At 37.0% G+C, this 15,464-nt stretch overlaps 1 protein-coding gene across 2 annotated transcripts in view; it reads right to left on the bottom strand.

The window, feature by feature from the left end:
• Positions 1–3,611: 3,611 nt before the first annotated feature.
• Positions 3,612–15,464, bottom strand: part of LOC106874118 (rho GTPase-activating protein 6) — an 81,179-nt gene continuing 69,326 nt past the window's right edge. For both annotated transcript variants that reach the window (XM_014921726.2, XM_014921725.2), the window contains exons 10-14: positions 14,942–15,092; positions 12,478–12,629; positions 12,039–12,215; positions 11,211–11,308; positions 3,612–10,080 (exon numbers count right to left, since the gene is read on the bottom strand). In XM_014921726.2, the coding sequence (XP_014777212.1) occupies positions 9,246–10,080; positions 11,211–11,308; positions 12,039–12,215; positions 12,478–12,629; positions 14,942–15,092 (1,413 nt within the window). In that variant the 3' untranslated portion in view covers positions 3,612–9,245. The remainder of the gene's footprint in view (positions 10,081–11,210; positions 11,309–12,038; positions 12,216–12,477; positions 12,630–14,941; positions 15,093–15,464) is intronic.

Raw genomic sequence — 15,464 nt, 5'->3', positions numbered from 1 at the left:
GAGGTGTGTCGGTATTGTAAGGTTAATTATAGTAGTGTAGTAGTAGAGTGGTAGCGTCGTAGGGAAAAGTGTAATGTAGCAGTGAAGTGGTGATTCTACAGGATCGAGGAGCTATTCGTGATAGTAGTAGTAGTTGTAATATAGTGTTGTTATTGTGGTGGTGGTCATATCGGGTTCGCAGTGGTTGGTTAAGGCTATAACGGATGCTCCCCTTTATATATGCATGTGCGCGCGCGTGTAATAGTAGTAGTAGTAGTAGTATCTGTCATCATCATCATCGTTTAACGTCCACTTCCCATGCTGGCATGAGTTGCACGGTTTGACTGAGGACTGGCAAGCCAGGAGGCTGCACCAGGCTCCAAGCTGATCTGGTAAGGTTTCTACAGCTGGATGCCCTTCCTAACGCCAACCACTCCAAGAGTGTAGTCAATGCTTTTTGTCTATATAAATATATGTATGTATGTGTGTGTGTATGTGGGGTAAGAAGCTTGCTTCCCAGCCACATGTTTTTGGGTTCAGTTCCACTGTGTAGCACCATGGGCAAATGTCTTCTACTATAGCCTCAGGCCAACCAAGGCCTTGTGATAGGATTTGGTAGATGGAAACTGAAAGAAGCCCGTCGCATATGTATGTGTGTATGTGTGTGTATTTGTGAGTGTATACATGTGTATGTATGTCTGTATATACTTTTTATCTTTTAGATGTTTCACTCATTGGACTGTTCGCTTCCTGGGGCACCACTTTGAGAGGCTTTAGTCAGACAAATTGACCCTGGTACTTACTCTTTAAGGTCTGGAAATTATTCCATCAGTGTCTTTTGCTGAACAGCTAAGTTACAGAGATGTAAAGAAACTAACACTGATTGGCAATTGATGGTAGGACAGACACACACACACACACAAACATATATATGCAGATATATATATATAGGCACAGGAATGGCTGTGTGTTAAGAAGCTTGCTTCCCAACCACATGGTTCCAGGTTCAGTCCCACCTTCAGCAAGTGTCTTCTACTATATCCTCGGGCCAATCAAAGTCTTATGAGTGGATTTGGTTGACAGAAACTGAGAGAAACCCATCGTACATATATAAATAATTATACATATATAAATAATTATACATATATAAATAATTATCTGAGGTCTTGAGTTTATATCAAATGGAAAGTTTTCTTTGTAATACATAGATTGCAAATCTTGATGCCATTGGTGTATATTGTTTTAGGTCAGTATAGCCAAAAAAAGATATTTAACATATTAATTCCCTGGACTTTCAGTTTCCAAATATAGCTTTCAAATAGCAGTGACATTCCTCTTTCCTTTGTTTAAAAAGATGAACTTGTAATTGTGTCTTTTGAAACTTCCCTCAGTCATTCTTATGTTGTGTTTTCAAGTAAAGTCATTGTTATTATTATTAGCACCAATATTACATTTCCTGTGTACTTTGGGTTTGAGAATTATACTGTGTTCTTCACACACACACAAACCATTTTTCTAGCGCCAATATATTTCTTGTGATCTTCCCATACCGAATTCTTTTGTGTGTCTCAAGCAATTACCATTAGCGACAAAGTAACAACAGCAATCATGAACCACCCATAGAGTTTCTACATGGCTGCTTCTCCTGCTAGAAAAAGCAGCTAAATCTTCCTCAAAATCACACTGTATCGGTTTGAAAACAGCAGACCCAGGACATTTAGATAATGTTGTCTTAGATACACAACATGTTAATAAAAGACAGGATGGTAATGACTGGAATGGTTTTGATTATGGGTCAGCTTGATTGAGGCTGACCTCAATTTCAATAGCAGCAGCAGCAGCCACTGATCATTCTGACCTTACAGGTCATCTAAACCAGCCAATCAAATGTCATCAAATAATCTTTTGACTCTTCACATCAGATAACAATCTGGTTTACACCACTTCGATCAAGACATCTTCCACAGCTTTTTATCTTTTGTTTTATTTTATATCTCATATCACACTTGAAGCAACAATGGACTAAGTCAACCTTGGTCTCAAACTGAAATGCATATCAGTAAAACAAAATTTTGAGGTGTTGCTTAACCATTGTTCAGAGCTATGTCAAAAGCGTCCCAACAGTGACCACCCCATCACGACTTAATAATCCAATGTTCTTTTCCAATAACACACTGAGTGATTTAGTTGCCATTTCTAGCAGTTTGATCAACCATGCAAAGGATCTTTCAGTAGCTTGCATCAGTAAAGTAGTAGCTGTTGTTGTTGTTGTTAGTAATGGTGGTGTTTTAAAACCCCAGGCAGCTTTAAACAAGTAGAATTATGACCAAAGGATATGTCAACCATGATTATTTCTCTTATCTCAAACTACGTTATGCTTCTCTGTTTTTTAGCTCTGCCTTCAGCTGTTTTTTAGGGTGTCCTCTCTTCCATCTCACTTGTGGGTTCCAGATATAACCTGATGTATAATGCAGGGAGTTGGTTTCCTTAAAGTGTGGCCTTTTGGATTGTGCTGAGAAGATTTGTTAAGCCAAGTGAAACATTAGTCGTGGCTGTTGCCAGTGTCCTGTAAATGGCACCTCTCCCAGTGGCACATAAAAAGCATCCAGCACACTCTGTAAAGTGGCTGGTGTTAGGAAGGGCATCCAGCCATAGAAGACAAGCCAAAACAAACTGAAACCTGGTGCAGCTCTCTGGTTTACCTGTTCCAGTTAAACCGTCCAACCCATGCCAGCATGGAAAGTGGACATTAAACGATGATGATGATGTCATATGTTTTCTTAAGGGAGGGCTTTCTTCTCTGAGGTCCAGTTGGTTTTGAATTGGCATTGATGCTTCTGTATCCTTGCTTTTTTTCTAGGCACAAGTGAAGCCCTACTAAGAGATTTCACTCGGCTGGCAGAGGTCTCAAGGTCACTGAGACACAAATAACTACACTGCAACAAAGACTGGGCCTTGTGGTGGTTAATATAAGGCAGTGAGTGCATTTTTCATGGCACCAGCACTAGTGAGGTCCCCATGTCCTTAACAAAGCTGAAAGGACCTTACATCTTTGCTCACGTTCCAGTCTCTTTAAGTGTGAGCAGCATGTGTGACAGAGGTTTGTAAGATAGAGAACAGAATGATAAAACTGGAACTGCATCAGTTGTAACAACAAGGAATGCTCCAGTTGATCTGATCAACGGAACAGCCTGCTTGTGAAATTAACACACAAGTGGCCGAGTACTCCACAGACACATGCATACCCTTAATGTAGTTCTCAGGGAGGTTCAGTGAGACATAGAGTGTAACAAGGCTGGCCCCCTTTGAATTACAGGTACAACTCATTTTTGCCAGCTGAGTGGACTGGAGCAAAGTGAAACGAAGTGCCTTATTGAAGGACTCAAAGTGCTACCAGATATTGAACTCACAATCTTACGCCTTTAAGCTGGATATTCTAACTACTAAACCATGGGCCTTCACAATAGAGATAAACAATGAGAGAGATATGTGACAGGAGTACTGTCAGTGATAGGGTCACTCTATATTCTAAGGTAGATACATTCATGTAATACATAACCAAGGAAATACCAAAATAACAAAATGCCAAGAACACAACACATACCAAAATGGAAACAACAAAAAACAAGGAATTCTCCAATAAATCTATCATTTATTTCTCTCTGAAAATTATTTCCAAAGAACACGGTAAAGAATGAACATTATTATTATTCACTTGATTCACAAAATATAACAGTTTTGTTGTATTTTTTAGGTGGGGGGGGAGTGAGGTTGTTCTCCCCCCACTTCACCTCTGTAGTTTTTATTTTATTTTATTTTTTTAAGGTGAGCAAAACATAACAGAGACAAAGAAAACCTTCAACTTTGTCCCAAACCTGTTTCTCCACCCAGGGCTGGGTAGATTCCAGATTTTTATAAACATTTGCTTTGAGCTTTGGTGAAAAACAATACAAAATAAAGCAGTTTTTTAAAATCAATTTTTAGTGAGAAGACTTAATTGTATTTTTTTTTATCATAAATTATATAGTTTTAAAGTTTTATTTTTATGTATGTATTTTGTCTTTAGTAATTTTTTTTTGTTTTTAAGGGGGAGGCTGCAATTGTTTCTTAGTTGTGATTTGATGTGATTTTATGAATGAATTCATACAGATGGAATTAATATGAGGGTATTGGTGGTGGAGATGGTGGTAGTGGATATACACACACATACATATTTATATATATGTGTGTGTATGTATGTTTGTATGTGTGTGTGTATATATATATATATAAGTATGTATGCATATATGTATATATTATGTACCGGTATATACATATCACAATCGTCTTCATCTTTACCATAACTTTCAACATTTTAATATCTATTTTTCCAAACTTCTATTGACCTGAAAGTGTACATTGTATGAAAAATCTCCATCTGGAGCAATCAGGCATCGTTTTCGCTGTAACATTTAACATCCTGAGATCTCATCTATTTTCCCTCTGTGTGTGTGTGTGTGTTAAATTTTAAGTAAACCTGTTAAAATGATAATGCCAAAGATGACAGTGAAGACGAAAATATTTGAAATGAAAATTTGTAAAGACAAAAACAAGATGGAAAATAAAATAAAAGAATAAAATAATAGGACAGGTATTTACAGGGATTGAACACACGTTCTCTCTCTTCCTGCCACATACGTTACAATTATTTTACCACCTGATCACCGATTCCTGAAACTCCAAATAGCTGAAAGGTATGGAACAAAAGCTGTTTAGCTATGGTGCTAGACGATGGGATCAAACGGTGTGGTAGACATAGTTGAGAGTTCCTGGTTCAATCAGAGAACTCTTTCCTTAGCCCAGTTTGCCTGGCTGATAATAGCCCTACACATACCAATTCCACTTCGTAGCGGCGATTGCCAACAAATGTTAGAATTCTTAATGTTACTGCGAGAAATGACTTTGAGACAAGGTAGATAACTCTGCTGACCTTATTCTCTACCTTTACAAAGAGCACTCGCCATTTTAGTTATTTTCTGTTAAAAACATATTCACATGGCACAAGTGATATGGTTGGATATACAGAGAAATATATTTACTCCAGCAAAAAGAAATATTTTTATACAACTAGTATTCGTCTATGATGTTGAATCATTCTTAAAACTCTATCTAAAACTTGAATAAATCAGCTTACACGCAACCAATATGCAACTGGTCAAACATATTGGGTTCTATGAGTAATAAACATTATTAATTTCCAAATATCGTCGTATTTCCTGATCATCAAATATGTTGTTTTATGTATGTTTATTATAAATTATCGTTTGATAAAATTCTTTGCGATGATTAATGACCAATAGCAATATTTATTTTTAATTTGATGAATTTAAAATGTGACTTTATTGACAACCTCACTTGTATATATCTGAAAACATAAAATAAACTTGTTTTAAAAATTTGCTGATGTTTAAATTGGTAATAAAACTCGATACTGTTACTTGTCCATCTTATTGAAAAATATTTTAAAATCTGATAATTATATCAATAATAATGATCGTTTCCATTATTGGCACAAGGCCTAAAATGTTGGTGGAGGGGACTAATTGATTACATCAATCTCAGTGCATAACTGGCACTTATTTCATCAGAAAGAGATGAAAGGTAAAGTCAACCTCGGTGGGATTTGAACTCAGAATGTAGCGACGGGAAAAATACCACTAACCATTCCTTCCAGTGAGCTAAAGAATCTGCGAGTTCGCCACCTTATATAATAATAATAATAATAATAATAATAATTACAACAACAACAGCAACAACAAGAAAAAGAAGAGTTTCAAATTTTCAGGCAAGGGCAGTAATTTTAAAGGAAGGGGTTTAGTCAATCTGATCGACCCCAGTACTTCACTGGTACATATTTTATTGACCCCAGAAAGGGTGGAATGTAAAGTGAAACCTAGAGTAATACCAAACTCAGAACATAAAGGGAAGTGATTAGATAATATAAGGGGTTTCGTTTGTTGCTCCCAAAGTTCCAACTTTGGCAGAATTCTGCAAAATGAAATATAATCTCTGTTGTTGCCAAATCTCCATGTTAATCTTGGTTGAGTAGGCATCTGAGAAATGACAATCTAGAGATGACCACCTCACCTCTTTAAGACTATCTAAAGCTACACTATCTAATGCATTGCTCCTTTTTAAGAGAGCAAGGTGTGTTATGAGGAAGACTCTGCTGCTATTTCTAACAAACCAAGCAACATCATGTAGGTCACTTGCTGACTCATGTAGTCCATCATCATCATGCATACAGGTGAGCAGTATTCTAAACAGGTGTGTCATAAAACAAGCCACCCCCACCACCTCACCATTCCACTCCATCAATATGTTCATTTCTTTCTTCTTCTTCATTGTTCAAGAAAGTTCTACATCATATTCATTCCATTGCTAATGCTAATAATGTCACCAAATACCTGATGAGAGGGGGAAATAAGAAATGTGTGTGTATGTGTGTGTTTGTGTGTGTATGTGTGTGCGTGTTATACATACATAGAAACATACATGCACAGAAGGTGTTTGGGTTAAATTAGACGATTTTTTATGTCTCCTTTTTTCAGGATCAGCTTGATGTATTGATGAATATTCTATGGCATTGGAAAGCATAAAGGGCGAAGTTGTAGATGAGAAAGAAATTATCTGACATGGAGAATTGGAAGCCATCTGAATATTGAGGAAAGGTTGACTTGTATCAGGACGCTTTGTGCCAGGTATCAAAAAGCCAATGGCAGAATGATTGTTACTCAAAGCTTTGTGGACAGTGGAAAGGGTGTAAGATGTGACACGGACAGCTGCAATGGAGACTGTGAAGCCATGGCCAGCAGGAACGGACACAACAGGGCATTCTGATTGTGTCTGCACACTGGAATTTAGCCAACAACTGAAGAACAAGGTGATGGAAGATCCAAGCAAGGAAATCTAGGCTTCGGTGAGAGAGATGAGTTTTTAAGTTGTCACAATAAAGCTGGCCCTCAATGAGGACCTCTTCTACCAATCATACAAGAAGTGTAAGGGACAAATTCTTATGACCAAGACCAAGGAGAACCACTTGGCAAAGGAAAAGGAGCTCATGAACAAAGTGAGGCATCGTGTGAGCTGGGGGAGGATCTGGTCCTTCTCAGAAGAAAAGAACTTCTGCTGGGACCAGTTGTGTAACATCCACAATAACAGACGACATGCCTATAATCCATGTCCTATGTCATGAAAGCCAAGGTCTCACAAACTGTGATGGTCTTGGGTGTGTCTCCAGTGAAGGTGATGTCATGTCACCCCACATCTTTGAACAGGGTCTTAGATTCAATTCAGATGGTTATGAGGCTGGAGAGGGCTGCTGCTTGAAGGCCATATGTGTGTGTGTGTGCATGTAAACACACACACACACACACATAATCATGTGTACATATATGTATGCACACATGCATGCAAGTGTGTATGTGTGTATGCGTGTATGTATGCATGTGCATGTATGTCTGTATGTATGTATGTATGCGTGTATGTATAAATCTATTTCAACCAATTTCATAATTCAGGCTCATGCCTTCTTTTTTTATTTGTTTTCTTTCAACTGTTTATATATTTTTACGCTTTTATTAATTTTTTTTTTGTAATGATTTTGTTTTTTCAGAATCGTATCTCAAGGCTTGTAGAGTTATCTACCTTGATTAAAAAACAACAAATAAAATATATAACAAAAAAGACTTATATAACAATAAAATATTGGCCACTTCGTAATTTTACTCTTAACTGCTTCTTCTCCTCTCATTCCATCATTTATTTTTGCTGCTGATTATTTCCTTGTGCATTATATACAGTTTTGCTGCAATATTTTATACATTGAGTGCATAAACTATATACACACACACACACATACGTACGTATAAACACATACACACATGTACAGATACACGGACAAACTCCTACATACTGAGTCACACACATACATATAATCACAAATCGAGGGCATAGATTATTTGCACACATACACACACGCATATATATATATATACACACATGCATACACACACGCATATATATATATATACACACATGCATGCACACACATAATCATAAACATACACATACATATACAGTTATATACAAATATATATATATATATAAATATGTATGTATATAATTATATATATATATATATATATATATATATATATGTATGTATGTATACACTACATATATGTATGCATGTATATATTAAACACAGTTACACCCATATGTTTAATAAATATGTAGGATGTCCGGATATTATCTTTGCAAGTTCCACACTTTTCCACTTTAAATTGTATGTGTAGTTTATGGACACCCTGTTCACTCGAGCCTTTGCTGTGAGAACAGAACAAGGGCTTTAAACCAAATGTGGTAACCAGGCTGGTCTAGTTTCACAATGAGGGAGAAATATGTCAGTTACACATCAAGATTATATATATATATATTTGGCGTTAGGAAGGGCATCCAGCTGTAGAAACTCTGCCAAATTAGATTGGAGCCTGGTGTTGCCATCCAGTTTCACCAGTCCTCAGTCAAATCCTCCAACCCATGCTAGCATGGAAAGCGGACGTTAAACGATGATGATAATGATGATGATATATATATATAAGTATATATTCATATATGTGTGTGTGTTTATGTATATACACAGGCATATGTGTGCATATATATACATACACACATACACAAATACAAACACATGCAAACTCACACATGTATATGCACATACAAACACACACACACACACATATATACTTACATATATATATGTATAAACATCAATACACACACATACATGTACATTTTTCTGCTTTGTGTGTATGTGTGTGTGTGTGTATTTAAACAAATGTGCACCCAGTTGACGGTTATGTACATGTATACGATGTACACATACATATTTATACATCTTTTTCAGTGTGCACAAAAATATACTTAGATATATATATACGTTACATATACATTCACAGAAACACACATACACACACAAACATCATACAAGTACACTTTCTCTTTTTCTCACATATACACCCACTTTTAACAGCCCTTGCAATTTTTTCTTGATAATAATCTGCAATATATATATATATATATATATATATATATATATGTATGTATATATATATATAATATTTATATATATGTATATGTGTGTGTGTATATATTTATACATATGATATATATATATATATATATATATATATATATATATATGCGTTACATTTTCCAGGAATCCATTATACCAAAGTCTCATGCTCCTTTTTTTCTTCAGATTTATCTGAAGTTAAATGACCCCATTGGCGCCATCTTTCTCTTTGCCATTCTGCAATTCTCTGCAACTGAGAGTTTGGTGCTTTGAGAGGCTGTGCTTGTTGCAAAGAGGTGAATGATGTCGGAGGTGTTGATGATGATGATGGTGATGACAACGATGATGTTGTGGTGGTGATTCTGGGAGGAGTGGATGCAGGAGAGCTTTCTCTGGAGTGAGCTAGCAGTCTTGAATAACCTGTCTGAGAGAGTTCTCGTTCAGATTTGGAAAGCCCCAGTTTGGGAGAGCGCTGATCTACGATGTGGACCAATGTAGATGGAGTGAAGTATGATGATGATGATGATGATGATGGCGGTGATGTAGAAGAGGAACACAACCCTGGACAGCTGTTCTGCCTAATATACTGTGATTGCTGTGGAACTGTCAATGTGGTATTTGATGTTTGGCTGCCTGATGCCTGCAATTGCTGTGTGTTTCTGACAGGAACCGAAACATTAAGGCCGGTTGGAGAGAGTTGGAGGTCAGTTGATGTCTTGCAGCGTTGACGAAGAATCATTCTTGCTTGGCGTCGGTGGTAATCGGGTCCCGCTTGACGTGGGTCGGTATCGTCACGTTCAGAATCCGATGGGCAGGATGTGTACGAAGACTGGGAACTGAGTTGTCGGTGGAGGTTCGCACCTCTGCTGTCTCCAGCATCAGAAAGTGAAGAACATAATCGATGTGTCTGGCGAGGGTGGAGATTCTGTTGGCTTTCACCCTCACTAAACACACTCCCATAACTAGTTTCCAAACCAACATCAACTCTGAAGAAATTAAAAAGAACGAAATTTCAATGAAGAATACTCAAGAAAAGATAGCAAAAATATAAATTTAGTTGTCAAATAATTTACTAGACATGTATAAAATGTTACATGTGACTGGGAGTCACATGTAAACATGTATCCCAGCTGAAACTCCAAACATAAACTCTACACCTCAACAATGAATGACAACCGTAGCTATGGCGTCCAAGCTGTCTGATGCATTTCTTTCCTAGTGGAGCATTTTTGAGTTGCAGCCAGAAGCATTACTTTGCCAGTTGGAACGTCAGGACCAACTGTTGAATGTAGTCAGTATTTGTAAGGGCCCATGGTGAACTCGTTGCTCAGACCAGCTCAACCCAGCCCCAGTGAATGCTGTCACAAGTGTATAAGCAGAAAGTATAGATGTGAAATTTTTCAAAAACAAAGTTTCTCTTAAGATTGTGACTTGTAATTAATCTCATTAACAGAATCCTCGCAACATTAACGAGTTTCATTAACAAAGCATTACAATCCACTCAATCGTGTTTGTGTCTCCGTCGCTTGTCCAGAAAAACTGAAATTCCGCTCGTCAAGGGAAGTAACTCTCAATAACTTATGATTTACCACAAAAGCAAAACTGACGAGTATAAAAAGGGAAAGACTCAATACGAAACACGCCGTTATTTTCATTAACTTAAACAAGTTCTTCCATTCATGTTTTCGTCGCTGGAAGGAAGACGGGCGGTAGTGTCTGAGAAACAACAGAGCGAATCAATAAATTTTGTCTCACTGATAAATGGACGTAAAACTGATGAGGATCGCACGCGCGTTCGCTTGTATAGATGCACTGTGAGCCTCCTGTAGCTTCTATCGACCAAATTCACTCACAAAGCATCAGTCGGCCCAGAACCATTACAGACATTCCCCAATTGTACCATACTGAGAGTGGGACCAAACCCGAAACTTCATGGTGGTGAAGGGAACTTTTTAAATATATCCACACACACACGCATTACACAACTGTACCACTTTTGTCGTCTGATTCCAATTTCGCTCTCGGAATATCATAGTTTTCCAACAGGGGTGGTCTCAAGTCCATTACTCTTGGTCGCCAACCTCAAACCCATAATGGTGCAATCAGAACAACTTACCCACTATCACTGGCAATATGTTTCAGTAACTTATCACACACTTCTGGATTATCTTCCATGATGTAACGCAGGACTTCATCATAAATATTTGGTGGGATCTGTTTAAACAATCAGAAAGAAACAATTAGTGCACTGGGAGTTGTCTGCCCTTACTTCAGGGCTAGGGCTAGAACTTTGTGAAAATTAAAATTCTGTTAAAGAAAGCAAGTAGTGTGGACATAATTACATCTGTTGGCAGGGTGTATAGCAGGGGTTCCTAAACATTTTTTTTTATCTATGGGCCCCTTTGATTTCTATTTTATTCTTGTGCCCCACCCCCTAGCCATTCAATGTTTAAAACCTAGTTTTATAGCAACTTCTTTCAAAATGCCCAATTTGTTTATTTACACTTAAACTTGTGTAGGTTGAACTATTTAAAACGTTAGAGAAAGAAACCCAACTGTTTCTTACAATACACACCAATACGAGACACGTCCAAAGCAAAAGGTTTTTCAGGGGCCCTTAAAATACTATAGTGGATCCCCAATTTATGCATGGAACCCACCAAAATCTTATATGGACCCTGGTTGAGAACCGTTGATGTAGAGGGACAGGTTATCCCTTTGGTGAACTTGATGAAAGCTATTTGAGGTTGGCAGAGCCTTTAAGAGAAATTTTGTCTGGTTGAAGGAGACCCCTTTCAAACCCTTATGGTGGATGTTCTCTCCAAAATTCAAAGGAATTTGAAGGTTTTGTCTCTTTGATCCCTGGACCAAGGTACTGGCAACAACAACAACAACAACACCAGCAAAGCTATGGAGAGAGAATTGGTTGTAGTTTTTTTTTTACCTCAAAAATGGAAGAATCTTCAATCATTGTCTTCACGACTTCTATCACGTCTTTTCTCTCCTCGGCTCTGGCACAACTTTCCACCATGTATTTCCTTTCTCCCACTTTAGCTTTATGAAGAATATTGGGGCCAAATAAGGTGGCCAAATTTGTTGAGTCCATTCTGTTCCCGGGTAACTGGAAAGAATTTGGTAAATCAGATCAGTAAGAAAGGTGTAGGGAACCACTCTGTCTGTCTGTCGGTACGTCTTTTTTTCTCTCTCTCATACACACATATTTACATACACACACATACAGTTATACATACACACACACACATACACACATAGATACATTACATACACACATATATCCACATTATGCACCTACATATACACACATTATACAAACATATCACACACACACACACAGAGTAAACCTGTTTGGTTCCATTACTCACTGTTTGACCATTCTTATCAATGGTATCTGTGGAATGTTGAGCAACTTTCCTCAAGAACTTCATCAAGGCCCATAAAGTATCCCTGTTAGGGACTGGCAGAAGAGAAACCAGCAACTTAAGGGCCAAAATCTGCTTCTCAGGGTTGTTGATTCCTGAAAGAGTAAATGGTGAAAAAAGACAAATTATATCTCTGTGTTAGTGATATTTAATTAATCATACTAATTAGGGGAACTAATGAGGAAACCTGAACAGTCATTCACCACCACCATCACCACCACCACCACCATCATCATCATCATACAACAGATTGCACCAGACAACATGCATTAAGACAAAAACCAATACAACAAAAATAAAAACAAAGAAAAAAAACAATATCTGTCGACAGAATGGATGAATCGAACAAGTGATGAGATTTTACTTTCTCTATTTCTTTTCTCTTCAGCTTATTTGCCAGGCAGCCCCCGCCTTTTTTTGTCATCGTTTTATCCCAGTATTTTGTAGTTCCAGCTTTAGTTTAGATTTGAGTTGCTTTACAGCTTTCATTTGCTCTTTTTCTTCATAGTTGTCAAGTATTTTGACCTCTTTCTTGTATTTTTCAGCTTCCTTGAAGACAGAAAACAGTTTTTTTTTCCTTTTTGTTTTGCTCCCTTTTTTTTTGTCACTATTTGTATCAGTTTCCCTTGGTTCTGTAATCCTAGAATGGATATTCTATACTAATTTTCTAATTGTATAAGACTTCTACTGTCATCAATTCATTGTATATATAACATTTCTGTGTCAAATTTTGGGTGTTGTATTCTAAATTCCTTCATTATTTTTCTTGTTTTCCTGTCTAGTTTGGTTGGTGCATTTTAGCATCGAATTAAGAATATTGCAACTTGAAGCTGGCCCAGCTAGAGTATTGGTACCTATCATCTTGTTTTTTTGCATTGAACTCCACTCTGAACACTAATCTAATTCATCTAGAATATAATTATTATTATTGTCATCCACCTCTGCCTACCCTCCTTCTCCTTTTCCTCCTCCTCCTTCTTCTTCTTCTAATTACTATTATGATTATTATTATCATAAAATAACTGAAAACGGAGAAATCCATGTGTGAAGAAGCCAAAGTGGTGAGCACTGCAAGGCATTTGGAGCATGGCTTATAGACACATAATGGGCACAAAGATTTGTGTCCACACAGAGACACTCACACACACACAAACACACATGCATAATCTACATATTTATATTCACCAGTTGGGTGGAATGCCATCATTGAAAAGCTACAACAATGAGAGTAAGTACACTGTGACCAGCAGAGTATAAACAGCTAACAGTCTGGTGGATACAGTCACACACACAAACACACACACATGCACATACACACACGCATGCACGCACACACACACATGCACTCATGTGCACGCACACACAAATACAAACACACATATATGTTTGCTTTCCTTATTTTTACTGAAACAGATTTTTTAAAAATAAAATCTTAAGCATCATACTTTTGTATTGTATAAGGGAGATGCCTTAGATATGTGTATGTGTGTGTGTGTGTGTGCGTATAAATATATATACAGAGATAGATGTGCATGTGTGTGTGTAAATATATGCAGAGATAGATGTGCATGTGTGTGTGTGTGTGTGTGTGTGTAAAAATATATATACAGAGACAGCTGTGTGTGTGTATGCATGTATACAGATATACATGCATGCATTTCTATATATGCCTGTGTGCATCAGTCCATGTCTGTATAAGCCATGCTCCAAATGCTACACAGTACAGAAGCTCTTCATGCATCGATATACTTCATCAGTTACAAACACTGAATCACCTCTCACAACCATGTCAAGACAGCTGTACTTATACATATAAGAATAGCAAATAATACAATTACTGATGTGTGCAAAGCTTGATCAACCTGGAATTAATTAACGAGAGATGAACAAAGCAGCGCTCACTGAAATACAGGTGAATACAATCACATTTAACATGTTTGTATTGTTCTTTCATATAAAAACAACTGTTCTTAAAGAACTGTGAAAGACTGAGTTGATGTTCGTAGCTGATGATGTGCAATGATAATGAAATGCATGTACCTTACAATTCTTTGAGATCATTAATTGCCCAATGATGTATTTTCACATGTATTGTCTGTAAGAAACAAAATGGCTACTTCCACAGCAAAATGCATTTCCATATTCAAATGCACACAAATGTGTTAAATATATGTGCATGTAGATTTTTATCATTGAAAATGTATTTAAAATATATTTAGTGTATCTGGTTTAAATATTTCCTTTCTAAGAAAAATAACAACCATCCCCTCCATCTAAAACTCAGCAGCACTCATAGAGTTCCCCAGCATTTATCACCCCCTTGTAAGTTTACAACACTCACAAGAGGGTCACCCCTGGCCTAATCCAGTCTAATCTATGATTAGCAATTTTCTAAGGCTCAACTCACGTCGTGTGGCCACAAAAGGTGAATAAAGATCCCGAGTAAGTAGGGGCTCAGGTAAGTCTCGAAAAAATTCCTTTAATAGGGCACCGACATCATGTGGGTTCTGAGATTCATCAAGGATGACGTCTTTGCCGCTATCAAATTCATCTCGCAACTGCAATGAGAAAGTTTCATTTTAGAACACAGCAAATATAAAGAATCTGTGAGGAATATTTGTAGGACAAATTTTTAACAACACTTTCTTCCATTTCATGTTTGCATGGGTTAAATGTCAGTACTTCAAGAAGAGTTTTCTAGGACTGGGTGCCTTTTACACACACACACACGTGTGTGTGTGTGTGTGTGTAAATATCTATCTATCTATCTATCTATATATATATATATTATTACAAATTTGGGATATGATAGTGTTTACATTGCATTAATAAAGTGTAAAATAGTAAGTGTCCTGATAATCTGGAATACTTATTATTTCCTAAGATTTTAAAACTATATACATACATTTTATATATATATATATATATAT

Source organism: Octopus bimaculoides, chromosome 15 (genome assembly GCF_001194135.2).
Source record: "Octopus bimaculoides isolate UCB-OBI-ISO-001 chromosome 15, ASM119413v2, whole genome shotgun sequence".
Taxonomy (NCBI): domain Eukaryota; kingdom Metazoa; phylum Mollusca; class Cephalopoda; order Octopoda; family Octopodidae; genus Octopus; species Octopus bimaculoides.
Note: the sequence above shows the minus strand (reverse complement) of the source record. Positions and strands in the feature narration are given on the sequence as shown.